This window comes from Hypomesus transpacificus, chromosome 19, assembly GCF_021917145.1.
Source record: "Hypomesus transpacificus isolate Combined female chromosome 19, fHypTra1, whole genome shotgun sequence".
Taxonomy (NCBI): Eukaryota; Metazoa; Chordata; class Actinopteri; order Osmeriformes; family Osmeridae; genus Hypomesus; species Hypomesus transpacificus.
In genome coordinates this window covers 9,596,093-9,623,857 of record NC_061078.1, presented here as the reverse complement: position 1 = coordinate 9,623,857, position 27,765 = coordinate 9,596,093, and the positions used below count along the sequence as shown (strand labels likewise).

Here is a 27,765-nt window from a genome sequence, read left to right as displayed (position 1 = left end):
CTATTCACAATTGGGCATTGCTGTAGATGAATGAAGTTGAGGACTCACAAAAACTTAGATGCTCAAAATAAGGCTTATTGATGAACAGCTGATTATTATTAAAGTGCTCTCTATTAAAATGATGGACGCCTACAGCCTACACACCAACATCAAACAAACCTCCGGCTTTGACTCCACCTCCATTAGTTGACCAACTCACCCTGTCCACCTTCATAATCTGGAACCTCTGGGAGATGTCGGCCGTGTTAGCGGGCAGCCTGGAGCGCCCGGAGACGAAGCGCATGAAGAGCACGCGCTCCTCGTTGGAGAACTCATCCAGGGTCTGCCAGAACCACTGCACCAGGGCATGCTGCTCGTCCACCTCGCGGTAACGCACCACCTTCTTCAGCACCTCACAGCAGATCTCTGGCATGCCGCACACCATCTGCTCCAGCTGCTTGGCAGTCAGTAGGGACAGCAGAGGCACGGGCACGATCCATGACATGCCCTCGCGCACCGCCGCCACCTAGAGGATGGCAATTTTGGGGCATTATTTCAGATTGCTTTGAAAGGCAAAACATTTTACGGTTTGGAAGTGTTGGAAGTATGCCTGGATGGAATTCTTCACATAATACAGCGGGACAACACATTTTCCAATGTAATTTTGTTGACAGTAGAAATGTTGTATCAGTAAAAAGATTGTCTACCTCAGAATTTCTAATTTAACCTTTAATTCTGGTTTTCAATAGCAGCTACACCCCATGTTCACCAGCTAGTGGACCACCATTCTATGAGAGCAGCGCTGTACAGAACTTACTTGTCGATCAATCTCGTGCAGTCTGTACTCTATGGCTCGGTCCACGTACTCCTTCCTGTTAGAGAAGGTGAGGGGGATGCTGTTTCCTCCTGGGATGATGGGCACCATCTTGCCGTCGGCACTTTGACCCACAAAGGAATCCAGAGGAATCATCTGGGGAGGAAAACACAAATCAGGGTTGAGTCAGTACATCCACAAATCACTGAGCCTAGAGGTTACTATGAAGTCAGTTTATAGCTGGGATTTGATTCATTATTTTTTACAGACTCATTAATCAAATGAAAATATATACACGTATATCTTGCACAAGGTATTTGGTACTGAGCATGGATAACAATACATTTCCGGGTTTACTTTTTTCCGGGTTTTGGATGCTCCAACCATCAAATAAGATGAACAAATCAAGTTATTTTAAGAAACACATGGATTCATTTAATTATTCGAAATCTAAGAAACTACAAGTGTAGAAACTACTCAGAGCAGTGAATTCACAGTCAGTTATATATTTTGTGGCCATTTTCTAAAACCCCTCCCACACACCACAGCCAGGAGAGAAGAAGTGGCACGAGGTAACCATCTCCCATCCTCTCCACACAGACAACAATGCCAGAGCAACAGATGCAGCCCTTTCCTGTCCATCCCACTCTCTCTCCCTTCCCCTGGCTGAGTTGGACATAGGGGTATGGCCCAGGGCCAGGCCCCCGGATCCCTTCACAAGGCTGGGATTGAGGCCAAGCCCCCCCCCCCCCCCCCCCCCCCCCCCCCCCCCCCCATTCAGGATATGCTGCATCGACAGAGGCTGTGGCATTCCATGTCGGGTACAGTACTGGGGTTGTGTGAGGATGTTTGCATAGAGGAGGTGGAAGGGGCTTTTTGGGACTGACTGGCTTCCTTTGCGTAAGCCCTGGTTCTGTAGGGGAGCCATGATGGTGCGGGGGAGTTTGTGTGAGGCAGTGTGTGCCTGTGGGAGGTGCTTGTGTGAGTGCATAGATGTGTGTACTAAATTTGTGTATGCGGTTGGAGCTAGGCGGACTGGTTATCGTATCAATAACAATCATGTCCAAAAAAGGAGAGAGGAGAGGGGCTGATCAGAGCAAAGTGCAGAACATGGTGTTCCAAGGTTTACAGTCAAATTCAGACATCTAGTCAAAGTCCTGTGCTTACAGAGTCACAGACTGTAATTCAATCGGATCTGCTCAACAGTTTTGAGGATGGAAAATGGTGGCCACAGTCAGAGGAATTTTCAACCGTAAAATGGCTGAGTTCTAGAAGTAGACTGGAACTAGAGCTGCAGTCTTTAAATAAATACAAAGAGAAAAAGAGTACTTTGAAGAAAAACTTGGTATACAATAAATCAGTGCTGGATTTCTTACCAACTAGTTGTAATTCAACCCAAGCACCAACACCTCTTTCCGAGGGCATTAACTGTGTCATCCAGTACCTGCAGTATATCAAATCTTTCTACGTCACAACCTGCTATCTTCTAAAGAATAGCCAGAAGACCCATCCTTAAATCACTGCCCATAATCTCCTAGATAAACTTTGTAATTCCTCCAGAATTAAAGAATGTTCAAAGATGGCAAAGTATTTGTTTTTGTCCCGCCCACAACCCACCTCATGGAAATTGTCCTCCGTGATGCCGCTGTCTTCAATGTGAAGAATGCTGTTGAGCGTCTGCACATAGAGCAGGTCCACCTCCTCCAGGTCCTCCAGCAGCAGGGGGATGCAGCACAGCTGCTTCCACACCAGTGGGGCCAGGTGCAGGTCCAGGGGCTTCTTGGTGCGGATTGCCACGCCCATCAGGATTCCCAGGAACTTGAACTGGAGCAGATGTTCGTCCAGGCAGGCTGACGGGTTCAGCAGGAACCTGGGGAGAAAAAGGACATTAGCTGATTCGTTAATATTTAAATGGTAATTAACTACACTTTTTAGTTTTTATGTGGAAGTAAATTCTACACCTTGTATTTTCTGTTTCACTGGACCAACCAAAATGCAGTGTTTCTCAACGGTCATGTGTCAAAAGGGTTTAGGTCATTTCCTTCAGTGTTTTAATTTTTTAGGCCTTTGGTGGATTTTTGCTCCTCACCTGTCTCTGTTGTAGCCCACCTCTGCTGTAGAGTTTGGGGAGGGGATAAGGAGGTCCACCACACCAGTCTCCAGCTCCTACACACACACAGACACACACACACACACACACACACAGACACAAAGGGGAAAGGAAAATACACACACACATACGTCAGCTCACAGGTCATCCTATACACAGCTGAATAATATTAACAAACGTATCAAACACAGGCTTCAAAATCACTGCCCAAAAAAACATTAAGTTAGTCTATACCAGTTCTAATCAGTGAAGTTTTTCTCCCATTTTTCTTTTTCAAACCCACCACACTCTTTACGCCGGAGAGCGTAGTTGGGTGGGTTAGCTCGGTGAGCGTTACCTGGCACATCTCAGTGATGGTGTCGTCAAAGACGCCCCCGGCATCATCAGCCCCCTCTCCCACCAGCTTCACCTTCCAGGCCCGCGAAGGCAGCCGCAAGTCAGAGGCGTTCAGCTTCACCACCTGCCGGGCAATCTGCACAAAGATGGGCTTGCACTTGCGCCCTCTGGAGATAGAGAGAGCGGGAGAAGGAAGGGCAAACACAAATCGGTCGATGTCACAATCATGAGGTTACTGCTGTTAAGATTTGAACAAATGAATCCCTCAGACAAATGCAGAATTCGATTTACTCTTTGGAAAACCTTTGAAATGTCATTTCAATTTATTTGTGTTAATGTTTATGCACACACATTTAGTTTTGTCAGATGATTGGCCACTCTACATGGACACATGGGGAGCTACTGACCGTGTGGAGATCCTTTTGACAGTGATCTGAGGCCCGTAGTTCTTGCCCTGGACCATGGTCTTTCCTATGGAGCGGACCATGGGCAGGGTGTAAACCCTGGGGGCCAGCAGGGGCCTCAGCTGGCCCTGGACGATCCCCCACGTACCAGCATTGTAGTGAGAGGTGCAGCTCTGGAACCCAAATGGTACTCAGGTAAGAAGAGTTCAAAGAGTGCATCTTGGTGAGTATGTGTCATTGGGAGATCTGTGAATAGTGTGCGTGTGTGTTGGTGAATGCACTGCAATGTTGGCACGAGATATGGGACAGAGGTGTGTTTGTGTATTTAATGTTTGTAAAGGAGGCGTGACTGATGTATAAAGTATGGTGTGTGTACACTATGGTGTATTTACAATATGGTGTGTGTGTGTGTACAGTATGGAATGTGTACAGTTGGTGTGTGTACAGTTGGAGCCGGTGTGTGTGTGTACAGTATGGTGTGTGTGTGTGTGTGTGTGTACAGGTGGTGTGTGTACAGTATGGTGTGTGTGTCTGTACAGTATGGTGTGTGTGTGTGTGTGCAGTACCTGGTTGTTGGGGCTGAGGTTGAGCAGTCTCCAGGAGGAGTACATGAGGTCAGAGAAGTGGTAGAGCAGCCTGAGCCTGGCCCTCACCGCCTCCATGCTGACCTCCTTCAGACAGCTGTACTGGGGGGGCACAGCCACAGGCAGGCCCAGCTGCAGGGGCACTGAGGAGCCTGTGGGGCACCCGCATGAGGAGGAGGATGTCACATTGTCACACAGACCATTTTAACGAGGAGAAAAAGCCCCTGGGCCATTTCTCTTACATCAAGTCTCCTACCACTAAGATATCCTATTTCACAACAAGCTACATGTTTCTCTATTTGCTGTAGCATTCACTTAAGTCAGTGTATGGAAACAAGACACCTATTATATAGCAGCTCACTCTCATACAGAACACAGTACAATAGACACACAGTGTGTGTTTATAGTTGGCGCAGGGCACGGATTAAGCGTGTGCATCCTGTACACTGTACAATACTGTATATAGTGTGCCTGTCTGCAAACTGCCTTAAGTACTGTCTGTGAGCATGCGTGTGTACAGTGAACGTGTGGGTTTGTGTACATTTATGGGCATATAGCCCATGTGGAATACAATATCTGTATATACTACTGAAAGAGAGCGAGAGAGAGGGCGAGAGAAAGAGAGAATTAGTATTTCAGTGTGTGAGTGTATGTATGTACATACATGGGCATGCATACATGCATATGTGTGAGCATGTGTTTATGTTTACATGTTTATACAGTATGAGTGTGTTTAAATGTGCATGTATATTTTTGTGTGTGTGTTTGTACTGTATATTGGTGCATGTATGTCTGAGTATGTGTATGTGTCTGTGTGTGTGTGTGTGTGTGTGTGAGTGTCACCTGGAGCCCTTGGGGGAACCGACGGAGCGGTCCAGGCTGCGCTGTGGCAGCGGCCAGCAGAAATCTGGTGGATGTTCTTGCCCTGCAGGGCACTTGCCAGGGTAGGCTCCCTCACATGGTTGGTGTGACCAAGACCCAACTGGAACACACACACACCAAAGTATAATACAGTACTGTTACCACACATTAGCTATCAGTGCAGAAGACATAGTATGGTATGGCCATTTATTGTCAAAAGCCACAGCAACTAAATATTGGGCAAAACTGTGAAGGGCATAAAGATGGACAACTTTGCAGGTTATGTATGCCTATACTGTAGTTGTGTATCTGGCTGTGTGTGTGTGTGTGGTTGTTACCTGTCCCTCTGAGTTGCTGCCCCAGGTGTAGACGTCTCCTGTGGAGGAGAGCACCAGTGTGTGTTCGGCGCCAACAGCAATGTCCTCGATGAAGACCCCCGACAGAGCCGGCACCTGCTGGGGGCGATTGTGGTTCCGCGCCCATCCCTCGGGCAAGCCAATTAGGCGGTCTTAAAATAGAAAAAAAATTAGCTATGACTGATTTGACATATTTGGGCGGTAATAACGCTAGATTCATTTGGGTATGAAAGATAAAAAGTATAATTTAGATTATTTCCGAGACTACTGGAAAGCTTAAAAGTATAAAATTATTTAAAAGATTTAGTTAAATTGTCTAATAAACTACCTTGGCCGAATGTAAACACATTTCCATCTTTGGTAAGGGCTACAGAGAACTGTGTTCCACAGGCCACTTTTCTGATGCCGATTCCACAGAGGACATCCACTTTCTGTGACACACACACAAACAAACAAACAGAGAGAGAGAAAAAGTTCAAATACAACACTTGCTGAGGTGCAGTCATAGCACCTCAGCAGCTGTAGAGTTGTAGAACGATTTTAGGGAAAATAATGCAGAGTTCCAGACGTCTCAGTCAGCGGTGCATACCTGAGGTGACGACTTGGCTGTAGAATTCCCCAGACCCAGTTTTCCGTAATCCCCGTCTCCGAAGGCCCACACCATCATGCCATCTGCAGAGACTGCTAAGGTGTGATTTAGGCCGCACGCCACCTGTGATGAGAAAACATAGTTCACCAAGTTGAACCAATATGTTTAAGGTGACTTACGGGTAGATCTGTAATTCGGTAAAGATAAGTGTTTGCCAGGCTTTATTAAGTGGTAATAATGAATATGTACCTTCAATTATATAATGTTTTCTATTTCAATAGATCTCAAAGCTTAAGTGGTATGTGTGACAGTGAGCAGTGAATTCCATGACCACACAGGCATGGTGTATAGCCCCGGACGACAGGCTGTGTTTCTCTCTTTACCTGTCCAACCTGGTAGCCCTCCAGGGCTGTCACCTTCTCTGGGAGCTTCTTGTTGGAGGTGTTACCCAGACCCAGCCTGCCGTAGTCTCCGTTGCCAAAAGAGAACAGCTTTCCGTCTGCAGTAACTACAGCCGAGTGTTTGAACCCACAGGACATCTGCGAGAAAGACAAAGATGATAGTGAAAAATTAATGAATGACGATAACTTTAGCAAATGGTTTAGTGTGGCTGTGCTGAACTAGACGATGTGGTTGTAGGTTTGAATATGGGTAGTAGGTATGTGTTAATTTAATGTCATACAATGTATATCTTCTGTCATGTTATAGCACTTCCTTAGTATTATCTTTGAATATGTTGTCATCTATGTATATCTATATCTACTGTATGTATCTATAAGGAGGTGAAACTCTGCCTACCTGGACGACCTCCTCCCCCTGCAGGGCCTCTATCTGTCTGGGTCGGCGTTGGCGGTCGCTGTTTCCGTGGCCTAGCTTGCCGTAGTCTCCATCGCCCCAGCTGAACACCTCGCCGCTCTCGGTCAGGGCCATGGAGTGGCCGTCACTGCCACATGACGTCACCAGCTGTGTCACAACGAAGCCTGAGAAGGAAAGGAACGACGCAAGTGGGTGAAAAGACAGACAGGTGATGACGATCCTCAAATGGAGATACAGTGTAGCATCTATAACCAACCAGCTATTATTTATCATATGAAAACAAATGACTGGTAGGAATCAATAACCCAGGCTATGTTTTCATCCCATCCCATCCATTCTATCTTATTTCAAATTTTTTGAAAACCTAAAATCTTTATCTGCTGCCGCTATTATCAAAGTCCATTCCTCAGCAGTCCAGTACCTTGCAGGGCTGAGATGACAGTGAGCACGTGCAGGTCGTCTGAGTTGCCCTGTCCTAGGCGGCCGTAGCTGCCCTCTCCACAGGCCAACACTGTCCCATTGGCCTGGATGACAAAGGTGCAGTTCTGACCACACACCACCTTGGAGGAAGATGGGGGGGTGGGTAGTGTTTGGAGGTGGGGAGGGATATAGAAAAAGGGAGGTTTTCACAAACCTACACAATCTTCATACCCTGACCAGATCCGTAAATTGGGAATAAAAGCCATACCATATGAGGGATATGAATGTATTCACACGTGCTGGTGTGTGTGTGTGTACCTGTTGTGCCTGAGAGAAAGATGGAGCCGTGGTTGGCACCAAGATGTTTCTGCCCGCCTCTGCCAGCTGGCCGTGGCGCCCAGCTCCCCACAGAAACACGTCACACTTTCCTCCCAAGTGCCAGTCCTGGTTGCCATGCAACAAACAAACACGTACACAAGAGGTCAACAATGACATTGTCACCCTCCCTGTCAAGGAGTGGGCTACAGCCACTACATGAGCTTAAAACACCATTGCATAGGCAGAACATTTCGTTCCAAAATCAATTCAAATCAATCCAAAATAATGTGAAAAAAAAAGAAAATTAAATGTCAAATAAAATGTTATACAATAAGTCCTTTATAGCTCACCTCTGGTCTGAATGTGGCCCAAGACATGATCTGCTCATCCAAACCAGATACCCATTTACTGTTATCCTGAGAAGAGAGGACAATAAAATGACCATACGTTAAGTACCACACAGACACACCATTCCCCCAGTGTGCACCCCACCAAGTGTCTGAGGGGGACTAGGAAGGGTTTACATTGACAGCAACACTCACCATGAGCAGGGCCATCTCCTCTTTGGCCACGGGCTCCAGGTCAGGCACGGCAAAGGAGTCGGGGAAGGTGGCGCCGCGTGCAAGCGCCTCCGCTGCCTTCACCGTGGTGGAGAAGCAGTCCAGCCACGCCCACTCAGTGGAGCTCCAGTTAGCAGCAGACAAGGTGCCAGGCTCGGGGGGGCAGCGGCGCAGGTGGGGGGGCAGAGGGGCTCGGCACAGGAGCTGGTCCAGGTGGAGCCCCACGGCCAGTGAGGCCAGGCACTGCATATAGGGGCTGTGGACCAGCTGCTCCCCACACACCACATGGGGCTAGGGGGGACAGAGGAGAGAGAGAGACACAGAGAGAGAGGGAGAGAGAGAGAGGGAGAGAGAGAGGAAGAGGGGGGTAGAGAGAAAGAGAAGTGGGCATTGGTCCCAGGTATGGCAGCAGTGTCACAACTACAAACTAGTGAGAAAGAAAAGTTATTTCTCCTGTAAAATAGAGTCTTCGTGCATCATGTTGTATGATACAGGAATTGAGAATAAGCCATTTGATCTGATTACAAAAAAATAAGTAACCCCTACCTTCTCATAGGTGTACTGTTCCTGAAGCATAGTTGGAAGACCCTCCAGAAAGGCCCTCATGCAGGGCGCCATGTTCAATCCCACAACCCCCTGCTTCTTGAGGGAGGTCCGACAGGTGGCCAGCACATGGTTGGAAGAAACGAAGTCTGTGGAGCAGTTTACCACCAGTACATCCTGACAAAGAGGAAGAAGAATCTTTGTAAAAGCTATGGCGTTTAAAAGATTGTAAATGCTCTTTATGTTTAAACTGAATAGACATGCGAGAGGTCAGAGGAAGTAATTTTCAGTGCGTATAAGGTTAGTTAGTGAGCTGGCTCACCTTTGACCTGTTGGAGCAGATGGCGACGCCCACATCTGGGATCCAGACCATGTTCTGGATGGCTCCGGAACCGGCTACTATTGTCTGGAGCACTGAGCCATCCTGTGTCCCACACACACACACAGACAGATGTAAGCATTCACAGTCAGTGACGTGACTGAGAATGTATTTAGTTGCACTGTAAACAGGATCAGAAGCACTCTCAAAAAGTAGTTTTATGTTTATTGAGAGACTAGGTAAAAAATATCGGATTATTTCTTCTTGTTTTTACATATCCAGCAATCTGTATAAATGTGGTAAAAATTACATCTAAAAAGTGTTCTCTAGGTGTGTCTAGTAGCTCTAGGTGTGTCTCCACCTGGTGTGTGTACAGCAAAAGTGTGTGTGATTATTGTATACATATGCTATAAATGTGTGCGGAAAGTGTGTGTGTAATCACCCGTAGCGACCAGATGTTCATGAGGCCGCCCACCCCTCCAGACGCCAGCGCCAGACCGTCGGGGCTGAAGGCCAGGGTCCTGACCGGGGTGATGTGACCTTTCAGCTGGAACACACACACCACGCCCTCTGAGCCCCTGGACCGCCTGGAGCACTGCTGTGGAGAGGAACACACAGACAGGGGGGCGGGGAGAAGACGTCTGCGGGTTTGGAATTGTTGATGACGGTACAGAACCAATGTTGCTTTTCAAGGGGGTCAGGGCTTGAGGAAAGGAAAGTGGCAATTGGTGCTCCCAACCCATGTCCTGGCAAACACTGAAGTGTGTGTGCATGAGTGGGTGAGGGGTGGGTTCTGCTACAGTACCTTGAGTTTGGCTTTCGGTTCGTTTTCCCAACATCCTTCAGAGCCGGAAGAGGAGAATTCTGGGAAGCTGGAGGCGTCTTGAGGTACAGTCCAGACTGAGACTAGACCGTTCTGGCAACATCTGAAACCCACACAAACATATAATTTAATACATTTTAACTTCTTTCTAAAGAATAAAGAATTCAGTGAAGCAAAATTCTGAAGGTTGGCTTATAGAATATCACACGTTCAGGAAAACCACAGAGTTCAGATTGTAACAAAATCGACAAAGGCACTAAATGAAACAAGATCGAGGACAGCGCTTTTCTATGGAATTGTTTCTGGTCTGGCTTAAGAGTTGAACTGGAGTCAGCATTGTGTCAGTGCTGGCAAAAGACTGACCTTGCCCTATAAACTGGGTGTTAAGAGTGGAGTAAACAACGCAAAGTTCCATCTTTCTGTAATTTCACATTTCACATTCACACTTCAATCAAAATAGTTAATTCAGGCACACATACTGTTCTTCTAAACCCCCCTTTTTTATTTTCTTAGATGTCACCATATAATTAATGTTTTCGGTCGAATGAGGACGTTCTTTTATCAAACTGTCATGACGTGTCTTGACATGGCAAAACAGAACACAATACACAGTGAATAGTGGTGTACTGTTTGAAAGCTGTACAAGAGGGAAGTCGATTGTGGTGGGTGTACGTACGTGGCCAGCATGCTGTAGGGTTTGGGGCCGTGGCCAGGAAGGCTGCACCAGGCCAGGCCGTTGACCAGCGCAGGGTGGGGGAGGCTCTGCAGACAGCGCCAGCCAGACCCAGGCCCAGACCCGGTGCCCGAGCTCTGACTGGCCCACAGCTTCACCGTCTCCTCTTTGGCACAGGTCAGCAGCAGCTGCCCACTAGGGTCCCACTTCATACTAGTGATGGACTCCTGGAATATATGAGGTAATGGCTTTTAGGGCTTTGGTTGGTTGGCCTTTTGGCAAGAAGTTGAAAGTATAACGTTCAACAGACATCTGTGACTATTAGGGTCATGGATAGGAAGGAGTTTGACCTTGATAAAAATGATGGTGATTAAAACAATAAATCATTGGGTCACTAGGTTTACCTTATGTGCATCAATAACCATAAAAGCTCCTTTTTCCAGAGGCTCTTTGGTTCCAATTAGCAGCTTCCCATCAGCATATCCCACAGCATAGGGCTTGTCCTCACTGTACCAGGCTATATGCATCACAGCCACTGGAGAAGAATAGAAAGATGTTCCAGCACGTGTACCAAGGTCACGCAATCCATACTGCTAGGACTTATGGGTCAGGGGAAAAGAGAGCACACGTGTGCACACATATAGAACATGCTCTCTCTCTCTTATGCACACAGAATGACACACACCTCGCCCTACATACACACACACACGCTCCCATTTATACACATGCACAACACAGCCTCTCACCATCCTTCCTGTAGCAGTGCTCCAGCTCAGTGCGGTGCATCGTGGAGGAATCCAGCACCTCGATGAGGCCCAGGGAGCCGTCCATGCGGCCCACCAGCAGCAGGTCTCTGGGCTCGCCGCTCCACAGGGACACGGCCTCGCCCTCCGGCCATGCCAGGGCCGACACCCAGTGGGGCTGCACGTCCAGCAGGCCCTTCCCCCCTGTGACAGATGACGAAACCAAGAGACCCAAAGTCAAAAGGGACTTTTATTCTTTAGCTCTGGAGAGTTGGCGCTTCGCAAAAGGGTATTGTTTCTTTGACACGTGCTGTGGTAGAGCTTGAAGCGTGCTTGATGAAAGTATATGATCATAAAAATCCAACAGGAATTTTATTGTTGTCTTGCACACAGGAGGCTATTGAACATGTCCAAGGACAGATGGTGTTGGCTGCAGGGCGTTTGGATGCTGGGTATGATTGGGAGGTTTGCCCAGCCCTGAGGCTCATGAATTTTTTATGCATGATATGAAATCTTAATACCTTTCCATTCACATAAGACCTCACACTGCTAACAATCTGATGCCAGTTAGTTTAGTAAAAATAGAGGGCATGGTATTTGCACTGTTAGAAGTAAAAAAGTAAAAAGTTTCTCAATCCACTCAATATGGTCTTGGCATTTGGCGTCCAATGCCAAATCGGCGGTATAATGCCTTCATGTGAGAGCGAGGGGGGACCATTTGGTGCTGATGTGGTTTTGAAAGCCTCACCGTTGACTTGCCAGATGTTGACCATCTTCTCCACGGCAGCAGCAAGATATTGGCCGGTGACACTCCAGGCCACAGGAGAGAGACTGGGGTCGCCAGGAGAGCCCAGGTTAGCCATGCCCTCCTCAGAACTCTCGCTGGTGACAGAAAAACGGAAAATAAACGGAAAGGAAGAGACGACATCCACACAGAACATTCCTAGAGGACAGATCCAGTAACATGGAGTGAGAGACAAAACAACCTTGAAGAGACATAACATCCAGTACAAGAGGACAGAGCAGCCACACCCACGGCAGAGACATCAACAAAACTCTCTCACTGGAAGTTGACATTCATTTAAAGCTGATGACGTAGTGATCTTTGATCTAATCTATGATGATGTGTGTGGGTGAAAAGGAGAGGGGTTGATGGGAAAACAGACAGGCTGTGGTGTAACATGTGGTCATGTGTGTGGGAGCTCTAAGAAGAAGGCCCTCAGGTGGGATGTCTGCCAACATGAGAGCTTACGTTTTATTGAAGATGCAGGTCTGCTGAAGGGTGTACTGGGTTTTGGTCACATTCCACATTCTGACTGTTCCATCATTTCCACTTGTGGCCAACAGGCCTTTTTTACTGCACCAACTGCACGTGATAACCTGATATGGAAAAACAAATCCCAAAAGCATATATTGATAAAACATAGATGCTGAATACATGCAACTTGTGAAGTTCTGATCCTATCTGAAGGTTTCCTTTAGACCCTCCCACCTGGGGGTTAGCCAGCTGTGTATGAACACACTGCCAGTGCTCAAGAGTCTGAAGGACACTCCACAATGCTATCTCCCAGGAGTGAGGGCAGACTCATTGTAGCATTAACAGATGGACAGTTGCTCCGGAGGCAACATTTCATTCATGAAAGGAGTGTGTTCCAGATTATGAATGAAAAGATAGAATCTTCACAAGAAGCAGGAGACAAAATGTCATGGATGGATGAGTCTACTCAACTGTAGGGTTTTATGTTCAAGGGGGGTGCTACAGAAAGAGTTGGATAACTTTGAGACGGATAGAAAACACTTCTTTCTTCAAGGTTCCCTAGCTAACCTAACAGAAACTAGATACAACTATGCTCTACTTATACCTCATCAGTAGACACATTACAGACTTGTTTTGAATATATATATAGACCTATAGAAAAAGCAACATCACTTACACTTTATTAACAATCATGGTGGCTCTGGAGAAGCCATTTTAGAAGTTTGTAAAAGAAAGTTACTCCTCCGAATGCCCCCCCCCCCCACTCACCCTGCTCTGGTGGGCCTCCAGCTTGACCATGGAGCACTTGCGCAGGTCCCCCGCCATGTCGGCGAAGGTCTGTGGGCGGCTCTGGTTGTCGCGGTCGTGTGCAGCCAGTGTTCGGACCAGCTGCTGAGCTGCCCACTGGCGGTGCTGTGAGGAGAGCCTGGAGGACAGGCAGCAGGCCGCCAGGGCGTTGGCCAGCTCCAGAGCTCCTACAACGGAGGGGTTATAGGAAGGATGGGCATACAAATGCGCAATTAGACCTGCTTGAGCGAAAACAAGGTGACAAGGATGCCCGGTGAGAGAGAGAGAAAAACGAGGGGGAAAGAGACAGAAAAATAAATCATAGCAAAGCATAAAACGGCAAAGGCAACAATGGGAATGTCAATACAGTGGTGAGGTGGCAAGTCATGTTTTGATTAGAAGAATTGATGTCCCAATCATGGAGCACATAAAATGACCAGAAAATGACACAGACTATCATGATGTGAACCATCATCAATACTACAAACCTCTTTTCTCAATGTCTGCCTTGTCATAGTTCGGTCTCAGTCTGGCCCCTTTGTCAGCCAGGAGGGCCACTAAAGCTTGGGTGACCACAAAGTTAGGTGAGGTCACAAGCTTGTTCTCCTCTGCCACCCCCCGCAGGAAGCTGGGAAGGAACTTTCTTTGGATGGGGTCATCCACTGTGGTCAGGTTCATCCCTGTGGCAGCAGCGATCAGGTTCTAAACACGAATTAACATACATACGGTTCATTTATAGGCAACAGAAATACTTGTCAAGACTTGCCTCCTTTGGTGCTATGCATTTGATTTGATTTGATTCATGGAAGTTTAGTTTACAAGTTATATACAAAAAAGTAGAACCAAAAGCTTTTCTACTGATGGCTGATGGCGTTTCGATAATGTTACCTGAGTGCAGAGCTGAACCAGCAGCTTGGCAGCGTGGGGGCTGTTGGAGGCCAAGCAGCCCACAGCTGTGCTGAGGTAAGCCAGGCATGAAATGGGCTTGCTGGCCTTGGTGGCCCCGCGTGGGCGCTCCAGCCCCCCGCCACCCGACATGGGGCTGGTGGAGAGACCGGCTCTGCCCGCCGCAGCCAGGCACATGAGTCTGACCAGGGTCCTGATGTCTGTCAGGCCTAGAGACTCCAGACCGGCTGCTAGGCTGCAGCTGGAACCACTGACACACAGAGACACACTTCTAAATCAACGCATGCACAGAGTCCTATAATTACACCCACTTCACAGTTTCATCAGTAAATGCGAGGGAGATTTCACTCCCATAACAGCTGCACGTTGAACCCCCACATTCACCGCCTCCTGACTGTGACTAACGCCTCTTGAACAGTAAACTTCAGTGAACAGAAATCAAGGAGTCAGTATATCAAACAATTAGTTTGATACCGTGTTTTGTGCTAAGGTGGTTTGTTCTGTAGCACATCAGTGTTGTCTTGTACCTGACGGAGAGGAGGGAGAGGGCTCTCATGACCATGGTCCTGGCCAAGAGCACCTGGGCTGCAGACGTCACCCTCCTCAGGGCCATGACGCGGTCGTGGGGGTTCTGCAGGGCGGCCGCCTGCTCGCCCAAGGTCACCCGGCCTGACGAGGCCTTTTCCACTGAGCCGTGATATCCTGCACACGCATGCAAATACACGCTTCAATAAACACACACCTACTGATCCACTCCTTAGAGAGTACACCCATGCCACAAGGCAACAAACTCAACTAAAAACAGGTCTTTGAACGGTACACAATGACTGTCTGACAACAGGAATAGCCCCTTATCCCTACCTATCTGCAGCAATGTCTCCTCCATGCTGTTGGTGGCCGTCACCATGGCGACCGAGGCTCCGAGGGGGTCGCTGTCGGGGAACTGCACGGCCTCGGGGACCACCCTGCGCTCGCTCAGGCCCAGCGGGCCGGCCAGGAGCTCAAACTCCTCCTCCCCAGTCAGCTTCTCATCCTCATCCACGTCCAGCATGTCCCAGTCCTCTGCACGCACGCACACACACGTTGTTACAGACACACACTCACACACGTTGTAACAGACACACACACGTTGTTACACACACACACGTTGTTACAGACACACACACACGGTGTAACAGACACACACGTTGTTACAGACACACACACACATGTTGTTACAGACGCACACACGTGGTGGCATGTACTGGCGATTCATCTTTGTTTTCTTACCCTCGTAAACGCTGTCTTGCTTTCCTAGCAGGTCTGGAGCTTGCCCTTTATATCTGCTTAGGTAACCAAAACAAATGAAGTCATGAAATAAATAGCATCTATTATGAACACCTGATTAGCATTTTAGGGCTCCATTCATTGAAGGAATGTTTGAATCCAGTCAGTTTCAGAGTGGGGAGCGTCTCCTCACCTCTCCATGACAGGGACTTTGGCCTTGCTCTTGACAGACAGGTATTTTTCCCGGCAGCTGCCACACAGCAGATAGTACGGGTTGCCGCTGCCACACTCGCCGCCGAACCAGCCGTCCACGTACGAGCCGTTGCTGCGGTAACCCTGGCGGTTGGCGCTGCGCCCACAGCCAGGGTGGGTCTTCTTCATGTGCTGGTTGAAGTTGGCCACGCTGGCCTCGCACAGCTCACAGGCCACCACCTCGTCACGCTCCTCCGTCTCACACACGTGCTGGGTGGGGGAGGGGCAACCGGGACACACACGTGCGAGGACAGACACACACATCCAGACAAACACAGTGGGTTAGTACAGTAGAGTGAATAACATAGTCAATTTGAGGAGGAAGTTGAGAGAATGTGTGATAGCGTAGCATGGTAAATGGCCGGCGTTGTGTTAACCAGTGAGTTGTCAACACATCCCAACATGTCGACTATCTGGTTCAAGGTTCCAAACCCCCCTTGAAATTCCAATTCATTAATTCAATTCTGATCACGTGCAAACATGAAGCAGTTAGAGGCATTCCACATCATTCTCGAATTAGTGTTTTTGAGTGAGTGAGTGCATTAGTATGTTCCCAAGAATTACTTTCTCCATCGCCTTTATTAGATCAAGTACAGTGTACGCTTGGTCCAAATTAGCAGTAAGTTAGTGGCAAGTAAGACAGTGAATCAAAGGGGAGGGGTTAAGCGGTAGAAAAGCGCCCCTCGCTGCGCTCCAACACACCCATGTTGGCCAGTCCAATACCTCCGGGATCCACATTCCCAGAATGTCGGTGTCGCTGGCCAGGTCCTGGCCGAACATGGCCTCCATGGTCTCCTCATCCAGGTCCATCTCCAGCTCCTCGTCCAGGTTGAAGTCGTACAGGGCCCCTGGGTCCTGCTGCTGCTGCAGCCCTGAGCCCTCCCGCCGAGACTGGCTCCTGTGGGCCTGGACTGAGCGGTACAGACCGGCTGGGAGAGAGGAGACAGAGGGAGGAGACAGAGAGAGGAGGAAGGAGATGGCGAAGAGGGAAAGATTTGTTAGACCAGCCAAGGTTTCCGGGTGTGGTGGATGAGTTCTTGAGTGAGTGAGTGTGCGTGCGTGCGACTGAGTGTGTATGTGTGCGACTGAGTGGGAGGGTGAAACAGAGAGAAAGTGAGTGAGCGAGTAAGAACACTGTGCATGCCAGGCGTGTTTCTCACCAGCGCGGGCCAGCAGTGTGCGAGCGGCCAGGTCAAAGCGGTGTTTCCTGCTGACTGCAGAGCGGCCCCTGGGAGCAGGCCCACTGGAGGCTGAGGCACTGTCCTGGTCCAGACCCTCAGGACTTCAAACACACAACATACACACTAAATAAACACCCTTTCCCCCTCCAAAAATGTACACAGACCATTTCTTCAAAAGGGGGAACAAAATTCCAAATGTACCAACTCAAATAGGTCAAAAGAAACCCGATAAATTATACCAAAAATAAATGTAATATCCATCAGTTCAACTTCCTATGTTCAACTTGATGTTCCCACTGAAATGGTGTTCTACCTCTCGCTGAAGCCCTCCTCCATCTCAGCAGCGTCAGCGTTGGGGATTTCCCCTGGGGAGAGCAGGTAGGAGCTCCTGTCCAGGGACTTCCCTCCTCCTCCTCCTCCTCCTCCTCCTCCTCCTCCAGAGGCCCCGGGGCAGGAGGACGAGTCCGAGCCTCCTCCCTCGGGGTGGGGATCCTCCTCCTCCTCGGTGCCCGGGTGTTCTATCATCCACATGGCCAGCACCGTGATGTTCTGGGCATCTGCCTCGCCGCGGGCACCTGGGAAGTTGAATTCCACACACGTTTACTTACAATAGTAACGCCAATAACTGGTCAGTAAGAAGCTACTTATTTCAGTAGGCCCTCCGCGAGTTTTGGGATCAATGAGGTATGCTACTGAGGTGACCTTAAAAGTGCAAGCTGTTGCATTGTTATTCCACGCTTCCTGTTGTTCCCATTGTTATTCCGTAACATAACACGTAACACGTAATCTGTTATTCCATATTATGGCTATTAATGAACAAAGTTGTCTTTGTTCTGCTAACCTGTTGCCTCCAGGGCCTTGGTGATCTGGCGCAGGGAGAAGCCCATCTCCAGCAGGGGCACAGCGATAGCAGGAGGGGGAGGGGAGGTGGACAGTCTGCTGCTGGGGTCGGACAGGGCTGGAAGGACAAGGCAAGACGGTTACAACTACAACAAACTAACACAAACGTACGTACAGCATACTTGCATGCCATTTTCAAGTTCACGTGGGATTGATAGCATGTTTGGGGTTAATGTATGTGTGTGTGTGGTGTAGTATGGAGGTGCACGGTGAGGTTGGTACGTACAGATACCGGTCCTGTTAGCCGGCCTGGAAGGCTGGGAGTCAGGGGAGGTAAGGCTCTGTCTGCGGCCCACCTCATCGCAGGGGGAGGTGGGGAGAGAGGACACCGGGGGGGTCTGAGCACGGCGAGTCGGTAGCAAGGTGGTGGTTGGGTAGCTGGAGAACATTTGCCTGTACCATAAACAAGTGGAATATGGTGATGTAACCCACCCTTTTTGATTGTGGTTGAATAAGGAAATGTATTCTAAGTCATTTGGATATATACCTGTTAACCTGTATTTGTGCATGTATGCAATGAAAGAGTATATATGTGTTTACACACACTTGTGGCGTGTGTGTAAATGTGTGTACGTGTGTATGTCTGTCCAGACCTGAGCAGGCTCAGGGGCATGACCCCAGGGGACTCGGAGGCGGGCACGGTCTCAGTGTCGGTGACTGGGGTGGTGGCGGTGGTGGTGTCCTCCAGGGACGAGCTCATGAAGGAGGTGGTGCTGGAGGCCGAGGGGCTGGTGGTGACGGGCGTCTGGGCCAGCATCTCGCCGCCCTCCGTCTCCCCCTCACACTCTGGGTCTGATTTGACACCTGGGTATGGGCCAGTACAACAAGTCAGTTTGGGTCCAAACGCACATTTTTACTGTATGCTAGAAAACTTGGTGGGGTGCACTGGTGATCCTGCCACCATTTCTAAATTGTTTTAAACCACAATTCAATAAACCACAGGGTATATTATACACTTTGCCAAGTATATTTCTGATTTATTGTGGAGTAAATACAACAGCAAATACGACAGCCACTTGGGTCGTCTGATACAAGAGAAAAGATGAGAGGCCCGCCAGCCCTTCATGGTGGCATGTCCCCCCCCCCCCCCCGCCCCCCTCCAGTCTGAGTCTCACCAGGCTTGGCCGCGCTGGGCACCTCCAGCAGCCCGTTCACCACCAGCTTGTAGATCATGGCCTGTGCCCTCTCCAGGTCCACCAGGCCCAGCGCCCGCTTGATGGGCGAGCGCATCACTGCCCGCTTCACCATGTGGCGCATTAGAAACTGCAACGCCGCCCGCATCTCCACCTCTTCCTGGCACACTGGTGAAGCAGCGCTGGCCGCGCTGGCGGAACCTGCGTTGAGGTCGGCGTTGTGGCCGCTTGAAGCAGCTTCTGGGACGACCTTTTGAGAAGAAAATCACCCCTGATAAATGAACTGACCATGATCAACATCAAGATGTTTAGGGTTATTAGCATCAAAACATACATAGGCAAACTTTAATGGTGTCATTTCGTTTGTCCCAATTTCCATTCCACACACTTAGATCATAGATTGTCCATAAATACTAAGGTATCTATAAATGGTGTTGTTTCTGTCAAATGACAACAAACACTGGATTGGGACTGGAAGGCGAGTGTGAGTCCTACCTTGGGGATGAGCAGCAGCTCAGCGTACTTGCTGCAGCTGAGCAGGGCGCTCAGGGCCTTCATGGCCCCCAGGTAGAGGTAGGACAGCTGCACGGCGTGGATCTCACTCTGGGTGGCGGCGCTCGACGAGGGCGACGGCTCGTGGCTACGTGTGCCGTGCTCATGGCCCCTCTTCCGGTTGCCCTCTGCCGGCGTCGGAGGGGCAGGGAACACAGTGTCTGCACCAGCGCTGCCTCCCCCTCCCCCTCGCTCCCCTGCCTGCTGCTGCTGCTGCTGCTGCTGCGAGTCCAGGGCGTAAGAGGAGATCTCGCTCTCGGATTTCGAGTTCGGGGTGGCGTGCGCTTTGACCTCGTCCAGGCTGTGCGACACGCGGAGGTCGGAAGCAGCGGCCGTGGTCGTTGCGGCGGCATCCTTCTGCTCCGCTTTACGGTGCCCCTCCGCCTCGCCGGGCATCTTGTTGGCGGCGTCTTCGCTGGCGGCGGGGGCCGAGTCGTGAGCGCCGGCGCCGCGGTGCTTCTTGTCGTGGCGCCTGGCGCCCAGCTTGGCGGCGTCCTCGTGGATGCTGGTCAGGTAGGTGAGGTCCAGCAGGAGGGAGGCGGTCAGGCCGCGGAAGCGCGCCACGTCAAAGGGGAGGGGCTCGCAGGGCTCCAGGTTGTACAGCGGCGTGTCACTAGGCGACCAAAAAGTTGGGAAGCTTTCAATCAAGATCAGAGTGAGAAAGAAACACAGGAGAAAACACAAAGTGAGGGAAAAGGACAGGAGGAGAGGAAAAGAGACCGTGCGTAGAGGACTGGTCGAGGGAGAGGTGGATAGATGAGAATGTGGAAGTCATGTAAACAAAACTGATGAGCTACCAACGCTAGACAAATCATGAACGTCAGGAAACTAAAAAAGGGTTAACTGGCATCAGCATGTATCATGTATCATGAAGATGAGTATGGGTGATGGTAGGAAGACTGACAAAGGGGTTGAGAAATGAGCCTAGAGCAAAGCAGTGCATTAGAATTAGATCAACATTAGTTCAACAGATCACATTCAGCACCTTTGCTCACTGCATTTCGTTCAAACAGTCATATTTAGAACAAACCATGACATACAGATTAACCAACACTATGAGAAGGGGGAACAAATATGAATGTTTAAAAAATTACAGCAGCCAAATGTATGGCTTTGCACAACTAAGACAAGTGAAAACTTGTCTGAAGTGATACGGAAGTACCCAGAGTAATGATAAAATATTAATTTTTCATAATACAAACTACTTCTGCTTCTAAAGACAACTAGGCCCTTTCCAAAAATGTAAATTGTCAAAGACCATTGTTGATCATGGTTCCATTGTCATTTTCACTTCCCCACTCCCTATAACCTAGTTCATCCCCATCCTCCCCTTCCATCTCCTCTGCTCTTTCAACTATCCCCTCCGAGTCCTCCTGTACCTGATGGTGATCTCAGCCTCGTCCCATTGGACCTTGGCCGATGTGCTCCCCTCCTTGACCACGCCCAGCAGCGTGGCGTGCCGTCCCGTCTGCTTGTGCACGCAGCGCCCGCCCACGCGCAGCCCGGCGTCGGCCCCGCCGATCACGGCCAGCACCGGCCACACCTCCGTGCACAGCGTCCGAAGGTGCTGCTCCGAGAGCTCCCCCAGGCCGTGCTGCCGCCCGTGGCGCCCCCTCTCCTCCTCGCCGGGCCGGCCCGGCGCGTCGTGGGACGTGTTCTCCCTCTGCGTGGCGTCGTGCTCCTCGCGGCTCTGCACCGAGCGGCTCTTCTTTAACCTCTGACCCCCGCCGCCGCCGGCCGCCGCCTCGCGGAAGCAGGGCTTGATCTTGTGCAGGCGCTCGGTCATGATCTTGTTGATGCGGTGGGTCCAGTGGTCGGAGCGGTGCAGGATGCGGATGAGCTGCGTGGTGGCCTCGGCCAGGACGGTGGCCACAGGGCTGCACACGGGGTCACCTGGGAGGAGGTCACGGGGAGTGCCCCGCATCTGCATGTCACAGATCTTCACCTGTGGGGGGGAAGGGTGAGGAGATCATGGATGGTGAGACTTGGGGACAAGAGGAGGACGGGAGAGGAAACACGGCGCATAAAGTCTTTGCAACCCCCACTGTTTTTGAGGACGAAAAGGTTGTTGCAGTAACACAACTAACCACAGGGAGGCATCATCTTTTTTAAACAGCAGACGCATTGTGAAATGGATTGAACCAAAAGATAGACATGATTATTCAGATCTACTTTTAAATTCAAATGCAAGATTGTCTGCATCCCTACTGAACATTCAGGCGTATGCCTAGATGGTGCTCTTACCTTCTCTCCTGGGTTGCTGCTGTAGAACATGACACAGGGGTACAGCTCTGACGCATCTACGTCTTCAAAAGCCAATTTCGGTTCCTGCAGAAAACACCAATCACAAGCTCCAGTACATCCATCCAAGACAATCATGATCAGTCTTTGTGTGGGAGTTTGTGTGTGTGTGTATATGTAGGTGTGTGTGGGAGGACTAGGAACAGTCAAACCTTAACAACACATATGCGACCAACACAAAGGCTACATTTCGTGTAGCCTTTCCCAGGTGCTTGAGAACGTAGACTATCAAAAATCCAACAGACGTTTTACATGCAGCATGTGCTCCTGCTCTTTAGGTTTAGTGTGTGTGTGCGTTGTTGGCATTATCTGAAGCCATGAAACCCCTGCTGAAAGAGATAGATTGCTGGGAGGATTTGGCAAGTGTGTCTCCAGAATAGTGGAGCTGGGGAGAGAGATTGATCTCTCCCTCTGACAGCAGGCTGTAATGACAGGGCTTTCAGCCACACCTGCCTGTGGCTCGAGATAAATACCAGACGACAAGGGCTTTCTGAATGATTATGGAAGGTTTCTACAGAGTGGGCTTGGTCATAACAACCATCTTTGTGATGGATCAATACAAATGGATCAGGATGTTCTGTTGTTAACCTCTTGTTTCTCAAAAGAAAACCCATGACTTCGAACAAGCAACTTGAACCACACTCGGCAGCAGTATTTGGCATTCTACTGTTGAGGTCATGACAATGCATGTGGAGCCTTTGTTAAAATACACAGAGAAAAGAAAACAATTTCCATCAAGGGAAAAATGTGTGATAGGCAAGCTGGGAGGTGTCACAACTACACCACAGCTTCCCATAGACACCAGGCCTGTGCCACCCCTCACCTCTCCGTTCTTGCCAAAGGAGATGGTCCTGGCCTCCATGTCGAGGACGCAGGTGATGAAGTCTCCCTGGGTGAAGCTGCTGAGCGTGAGCGTCTGCTCTCCGTTGTGGTACAGGTTTCCGCTGTAGGCGCGGTACAGCCACATGTCTGAGGTGGTGCGGTGGTTGAAGTCATGCACAGGCCAGCGGGACACGCCCACACACGTGCCCTCGTTGCCCCGGTTCTCTTTCACAATGTAAAACTGTAAACAGAGACATGGTCATTGTTATTACAGCCTTTTGCTGTCATTTCAGTATCAATCCAACAATCTCCCATGAGGACCATGTTAGACCACCTCTTAAAGAGCAGGTACACTGTGGGAGACATCAGGTTTGATAAGCACACTAGGGCATCACCTGATACTCCCCTGACCCTCTTGGCAAATCATGGCTCTCTCTCACCAAGTTGTGAAAGGAGGCATCAGACAACAAGGGGAGCAGTTGCTCACATTATTTTTATTTGATGTAGCTTTGTGCACAACCTGACACAGCCCAATGGGTGAATCTGGCCTTCGCCCTTTTCTAATTTCCACCTTGTTGTGTACAGAACACGTATCCAGGCCTACTGGATCTGTGAAAGGTGTGTGAACAAGTGATGACTCAATATTGTTTTGTTTTAAGAAACACTTAAAAGACAAGGGCCATTACTGTACACAGGAATATTTTGTTGAATGCAGCTATTGTACAGCAGATCTTGATCTTCTACCTCGGTAGAGCATCCCAGATGCAGTGTTGGTCACCATAGAAACACCACAAGTTCAGTACCTTCCACTGGTAGCAGCCTGAGGAGATGCCAGTGGATGCCAGGCCGTAGCCCTTCCCCCCGCTGCCGTGGGTCAGACCCTGGCCGTTCTCCACCACGCAGCACTGGGCCTTCTCCGGGTCAAACGAGACCTCCTGGATAGGGAGGTTCTCATCCTCCTCTTCCACCTCTCCCTGTGGATCACACCACATGTCAATCACTCACCTAACCTATTGCATCAGAGTAACGGTGGAAGTGCCATCACAACAGAGTTGCCCAAATGTCCCAGATCCTCACCTGTAGCTTCAACTCCTGCTCTTTCTCTTTGATCTGAATGGTGTGCTTGGCCTGGGCGATGGGGGCCTCCCACATGCAGTCCGACAACAAGGAGAACAGGCGCTCGACCACCTGGAAACAAACACACACACACAAGCACACATACCATAGGTTGAATAACTATCCAGAACTGAGCGTGTTTGTGTGTGTCTGTTACACACCATCATACCTGGGTGATTTGGTCATCCTCTACGTTGGCCTCACAGGCGGGCAGGATGGCCTCCAGGACATGCAGGGCCAGGAGACGAGTTCTCAGGTTCCCCACCAGAGGAACTCCTGGAGACAAGACAACAACCCTATGTCAGGGGCCGTCACTTCTATGTTGAGGTAAGTGGCATTAGTTGTTGGCATGACCTGACAGATAACATCTCATATGAAGGAGAGTGGATATATACTGAACAAAAATCTATGGAAAACATGCAACAAATTAACCATAATATTTTTGCATATGAGACCTGGGAAAAGTTTTGGGCGCATTTATATTATGTTCGGTTGACTGTAGTCTGTCATTATACCTTTATTGATCTCAAAGAGGAAATTGCACAATTACAGTAGCAGAGGTAACAACAAAAAAGAAAACACTGAAGTAAATCTACAATACATAACAGGTCAACTGCAATGGATATTCAATTCTGCTGGTACCTGAACAGCATTTCTGGGCTGCAATGTTAAGCAGCACCTCTGTCCATTTGGGGGAGGCCATCTTAGACTGGATGGCCTTGGAGGACACCACCCTCCTGAGGAAGACCAGGAAGTCTCCAAGGTGGAGCTCCGCCGTGTGCTGTTTACGAAGGAGGGCTGGAAAATAACAAGAAACAAAAATATAAAGTGTAGGTTACCAGGATTTTTTTTTTATCCCTGAATACATTAAGATCCTAATCCAGCCAACACTGACACAGAAATACATGCTCCATCTGGCAAATCAGCCTCCAAGTCTGTTATCAGCCTGACGGTCGTCCTTTACCTCTGAAGTCTTTCTTCTCAGAGTCAGCTCCATCCTCTGACTTCTTGTCCTCCTCCTCAGCAGGGGAGAGCAGGCTGACGCCGGCCTGGGAAAGCAGGTTCTTCAGCTGGCTACACAGCAGGTCCAGCAGAGACTGCACCACCTTGGGACTCAGCTTGTCTGCATACGTGCTGAGGAAGAAAGGTGTGGGGGGGGGGGGGGTGTCAGTCTGTGTGTGTGTGTGTGGTAATGTGCATGGTAATGAGGCAATCCTGTAGCATAAGTGCACCTTTGGAACAAAACATGTTGTGATTATCCTCGTCAATTATTCTCGTCGAACATTCAAATCATTCAATGTGGGGGGGGGGGAATATCGATAGTTTCGACTTCTTGCCTGTTGCTAGGGTCGCAACAGACTCAGAAATCAACAGGGTCGCAACAGCCCCCCCCCCCCCCCAACAGCCCACATTCTCGGCTCACCCAGTGCTGATGGCCAGGATCTGCAGCAGGCGTGTGGAGGCCACCTTGAGGGCGGTGCTGAGCTGGGAGACGCCGGGCTTCTGCAGCAGCTGGAGAGGCTGGCCCAGCATGGTCTCTGTGCCACACAGCTGGGACAGCACGTTGAGCAGGCCGCTGGAGATGGCCAGGGACACGTCCACCGGCTGGTAGCGCACGCTGAGGGCGAACACCGTGACCAGGAGGAGGCGCTGCTGGGCCTCTGAGAGGGGCAGCGCAGACCAAGGACAGAGTTAGACAAACAGCATCGACCGTTCATTCTCAAGGTGGATTTGAGGTGTTTCGATGACTTGGATACAACATTTGAAACTATAAAGTTATAGTCAACAAGACAGCTAAAATAAAAATCAGAAGGGCATTACAAGGTCCATGTACATGTGCAAAGGATAAGCACCTCTCATGTCTTTAAGCATTTTTTGAAAACAGCATTGTACCTATGTGATGTTTGTTGGCTTGCAGGGCTCTTTCAAGGGTGATGGACAGCTGCTGGTAGATCTTGTGCACAGCGGTCTGGATGTCCATCTGGAGACTTCTTTTAGCTGCCTTTACACAGTCCTGGATCAAAACACAATCAGAATGAGGATTTACAGAATGCAATGAGTATTATTCAAACTATCACACACTATATCACACTAAGAAAAATTGGACGATTAAGGAATGAGAGCATTCATTTAAAACAAGTATTTGATTAGTTTATTTTTCTGTATTGATTTCACTGATATACAACAACAACAAAAACCAGATGAGAGAACAGAATCATCTCAAAATGCCCTCCATACCCATCCTGGACATTTATACCCTGGCGTGCCAACCCTCTGAGGTACCTGATAGTGGTGGAGCTGGACGTTCTCTCCCTTCAGTCCCCCGGTGGCCACAGTGCCCAGGCCGAAGCAGCCCGCCAGGAACTGCAGCCTGACGGAGGTGAGTAGGGAGGAGGACTGGAAGGCGGCGCTGGGACGACCAGCCCCCGCCGTCTGACTGCTCTTCTCCTCCATGCCCGAGATCAGAACCACGATCTGGTGGAGCGCCTCCAGACGCAACTGGGGAAGCAAACAAACGCACGTTGTAAACAAATAAATAACAACATTAAAAGGAGAGAATACTCATGCGGAATCCAATTGTGTAGGAATTTCTGTGAATTCCATTAGTAAAAGCAGGGAAACATAATGGTGACGTTTTTAAATCTGCCTTGAAAAGGCCAGGTATTTGAACATTTCTCTTCAAAACTCCCGTCTCTTCCCGCTTCTCCTCCCGGGGCTCCTACCTCGGCCCGGCTCTGCTGCTGCTCCATGGCCAGGATGGTGGCCTGCGGGCTGGTGGACATGCTCTCCTCCGGCTCCTTGAAGGCTGGCGCGTTGCCCACGTCGCCGCTCACAAAGCTGACAATGTTGTCGATGAGCGCGTGGACCCCGAGTGAGTGGCTCAAGTCCAGGTCTGACTCGTCGTAGGCAGAACTGTAGCGGCCCTGGCGGCTGTGCTTGGCGCGGAACCACGAGTCAGCCAGGGAGTCCGGCGAGGTATGGAGTAAACCTGAGGAGGAGAGGATGGAGGAGAGGGAGGAGGAGAGGAGGGGTGAAGGGAAGACAGTGTGGAGGAAAGAAGGAGAGCAGACAGAAGAGGCCAGACAGCTTTTCAGATAAAATATCGGAAGGAGTCTTTAACTGGTGATTAAAATAATGTCATTCCTACTAATATGTATTTCTATTGGTTAGTAAAAAGTACATGGTTTCTCAAATATTTTTTTAAAGAGGTTTGCTAAATACAATACTTTCTCATTCAGAGCCTCATTCTGATTCTTCATGCCATGAGCTTTGGTCAGCCATGAAAACTACAGGATATCCTTAAATATATTTGATTTATATCTATGATGCGGGTATTTCTTTCCTTAGATCAAATGATGAGGAAGGAAGCTGTAAGGTGGACTGAAATGAAGAGCAGTTAAGGCATCCGGCACGTTCAGGATAACAAGGCTGGCATTTCTGTATTGCTGTTGCTGGTTTGCTAATTGGCCAACTATTGAAACCTGTGGGGCGGTGCAAATCGATTTCATTTCAAAGCATAGCTGTGCAATAATGAACGCTGACATTCCAAACAGAAAATATATTAAGCCATTAAGATGCATGGATGTCTGTGCTTAGGAATGAAAAGTCAAATTTGCCCACCCAAACAATTGCTGCTCAATTCCCTACTACGAGTTGGGATAACATTAGGTACAATTATCCAGATTGCGATAAGTACTGTACAACTTGCTGCTGTTGGGGTATTTGATCAGCTCTCAACGTTATATGAGTTCAAACACTTCTGGGACCTAATATGGCCGCTAAGCCATAGTTGAATGAAAGAGATGAATTGAAGGAGGGATATTTCACAGGTGAGGATCTGAACTGGCTCTAAGAAGACAGGAATAAACATGCCATCGTGTACTTGCTTGGAGCTCCTCTTGTTTTTAGGGCTCAATTGGCCCAAAAGGAGCAAATACACTTTATCCAGCACAGAAATCAGAAGACAGAGAGACAGATTTCAATCATGTTTGTACATGTAGACGTCTAAACAGAGTAACATCTATCCAATAGGAATTTGTTTTA

At 49.3% G+C, this 27,765-nt stretch overlaps 1 protein-coding gene across 16 annotated transcripts in view; it reads right to left on the bottom strand.

Annotated features, from left to right (window-relative positions):
• The window catches only part of herc1 (HECT and RLD domain containing E3 ubiquitin protein ligase family member 1), a 45,641-nt gene that overhangs the window by 1,051 nt on the left and 16,825 nt on the right, over positions 1-27,765 (bottom strand). For 4 of the 16 annotated variants that reach the window (XM_047042002.1, XM_047042001.1, XM_047042010.1 and 1 more), the window contains 53 exons: positions 26,445-26,710; positions 26,005-26,220; positions 25,615-25,735; positions 25,145-25,382; positions 24,686-24,855; positions 24,364-24,519; positions 23,891-23,997; positions 23,683-23,793; positions 23,409-23,579; positions 22,607-22,846; positions 21,727-21,810; positions 20,862-21,427; positions 19,426-20,119; positions 18,913-19,180; positions 18,391-18,601; positions 18,024-18,190; positions 17,739-17,855; positions 17,211-17,472; positions 16,877-16,998; positions 16,419-16,645; positions 15,658-15,926; positions 15,468-15,523; positions 15,060-15,260; positions 14,726-14,900; positions 14,181-14,448; positions 13,781-13,994; positions 13,275-13,534; positions 12,501-12,628; positions 11,997-12,130; positions 11,252-11,452; positions 10,910-11,040; positions 10,509-10,732; positions 9,815-9,935; positions 9,452-9,607; positions 9,013-9,114; positions 8,694-8,867; positions 8,130-8,438; positions 7,938-8,003; positions 7,588-7,713; positions 7,271-7,409; positions 6,832-7,013; positions 6,417-6,572; positions 6,034-6,156; positions 5,773-5,875; positions 5,427-5,596; positions 5,071-5,209; positions 4,210-4,379; positions 3,647-3,816; positions 3,241-3,406; positions 2,883-2,959; positions 2,411-2,663; positions 797-949; positions 200-505 (listed from right to left, as the gene is read on the bottom strand). In XM_047042002.1, coding sequence (XP_046897958.1) covers positions 200-505; positions 797-949; positions 2,411-2,663; positions 2,883-2,959; positions 3,241-3,406; positions 3,647-3,816; positions 4,210-4,379; positions 5,071-5,209; positions 5,427-5,596; positions 5,773-5,875; positions 6,034-6,156; positions 6,417-6,572; positions 6,832-7,013; positions 7,271-7,409; positions 7,588-7,713; positions 7,938-8,003; positions 8,130-8,438; positions 8,694-8,867; positions 9,013-9,114; positions 9,452-9,607; positions 9,815-9,935; positions 10,509-10,732; positions 10,910-11,040; positions 11,252-11,452; positions 11,997-12,130; positions 12,501-12,628; positions 13,275-13,534; positions 13,781-13,994; positions 14,181-14,448; positions 14,726-14,900; positions 15,060-15,260; positions 15,468-15,523; positions 15,658-15,926; positions 16,419-16,645; positions 16,877-16,998; positions 17,211-17,472; positions 17,739-17,855; positions 18,024-18,190; positions 18,391-18,601; positions 18,913-19,180; positions 19,426-20,119; positions 20,862-21,427; positions 21,727-21,810; positions 22,607-22,846; positions 23,409-23,579; positions 23,683-23,793; positions 23,891-23,997; positions 24,364-24,519; positions 24,686-24,855; positions 25,145-25,382; positions 25,615-25,735; positions 26,005-26,220; positions 26,445-26,710 — 10,136 coding nt within the window. The remainder of the gene's footprint in view (positions 1-199; positions 506-796; positions 950-2,410; positions 2,664-2,882; positions 2,960-3,240; positions 3,407-3,646; positions 3,817-4,209; positions 4,380-5,070; positions 5,210-5,426; positions 5,597-5,772; positions 5,876-6,033; positions 6,157-6,416; positions 6,573-6,831; positions 7,014-7,270; positions 7,410-7,587; positions 7,714-7,937; positions 8,004-8,129; positions 8,439-8,693; positions 8,868-9,012; positions 9,115-9,451; positions 9,608-9,814; positions 9,936-10,508; positions 10,733-10,909; positions 11,041-11,251; positions 11,453-11,996; positions 12,131-12,500; positions 12,629-13,274; positions 13,535-13,780; positions 13,995-14,180; positions 14,449-14,725; positions 14,901-15,059; positions 15,261-15,467; positions 15,524-15,657; positions 15,927-16,418; positions 16,646-16,876; positions 16,999-17,210; positions 17,473-17,738; positions 17,856-18,023; positions 18,191-18,390; positions 18,602-18,912; positions 19,181-19,425; positions 20,120-20,861; positions 21,428-21,726; positions 21,811-22,606; positions 22,847-23,408; positions 23,580-23,682; positions 23,794-23,890; positions 23,998-24,363; positions 24,520-24,685; positions 24,856-25,144; positions 25,383-25,614; positions 25,736-26,004; positions 26,221-26,444; positions 26,711-27,765) is intronic. The other 12 variants (XM_047042003.1, XM_047042017.1, XM_047042007.1 and 9 more) reach the window with 9 other exon arrangements.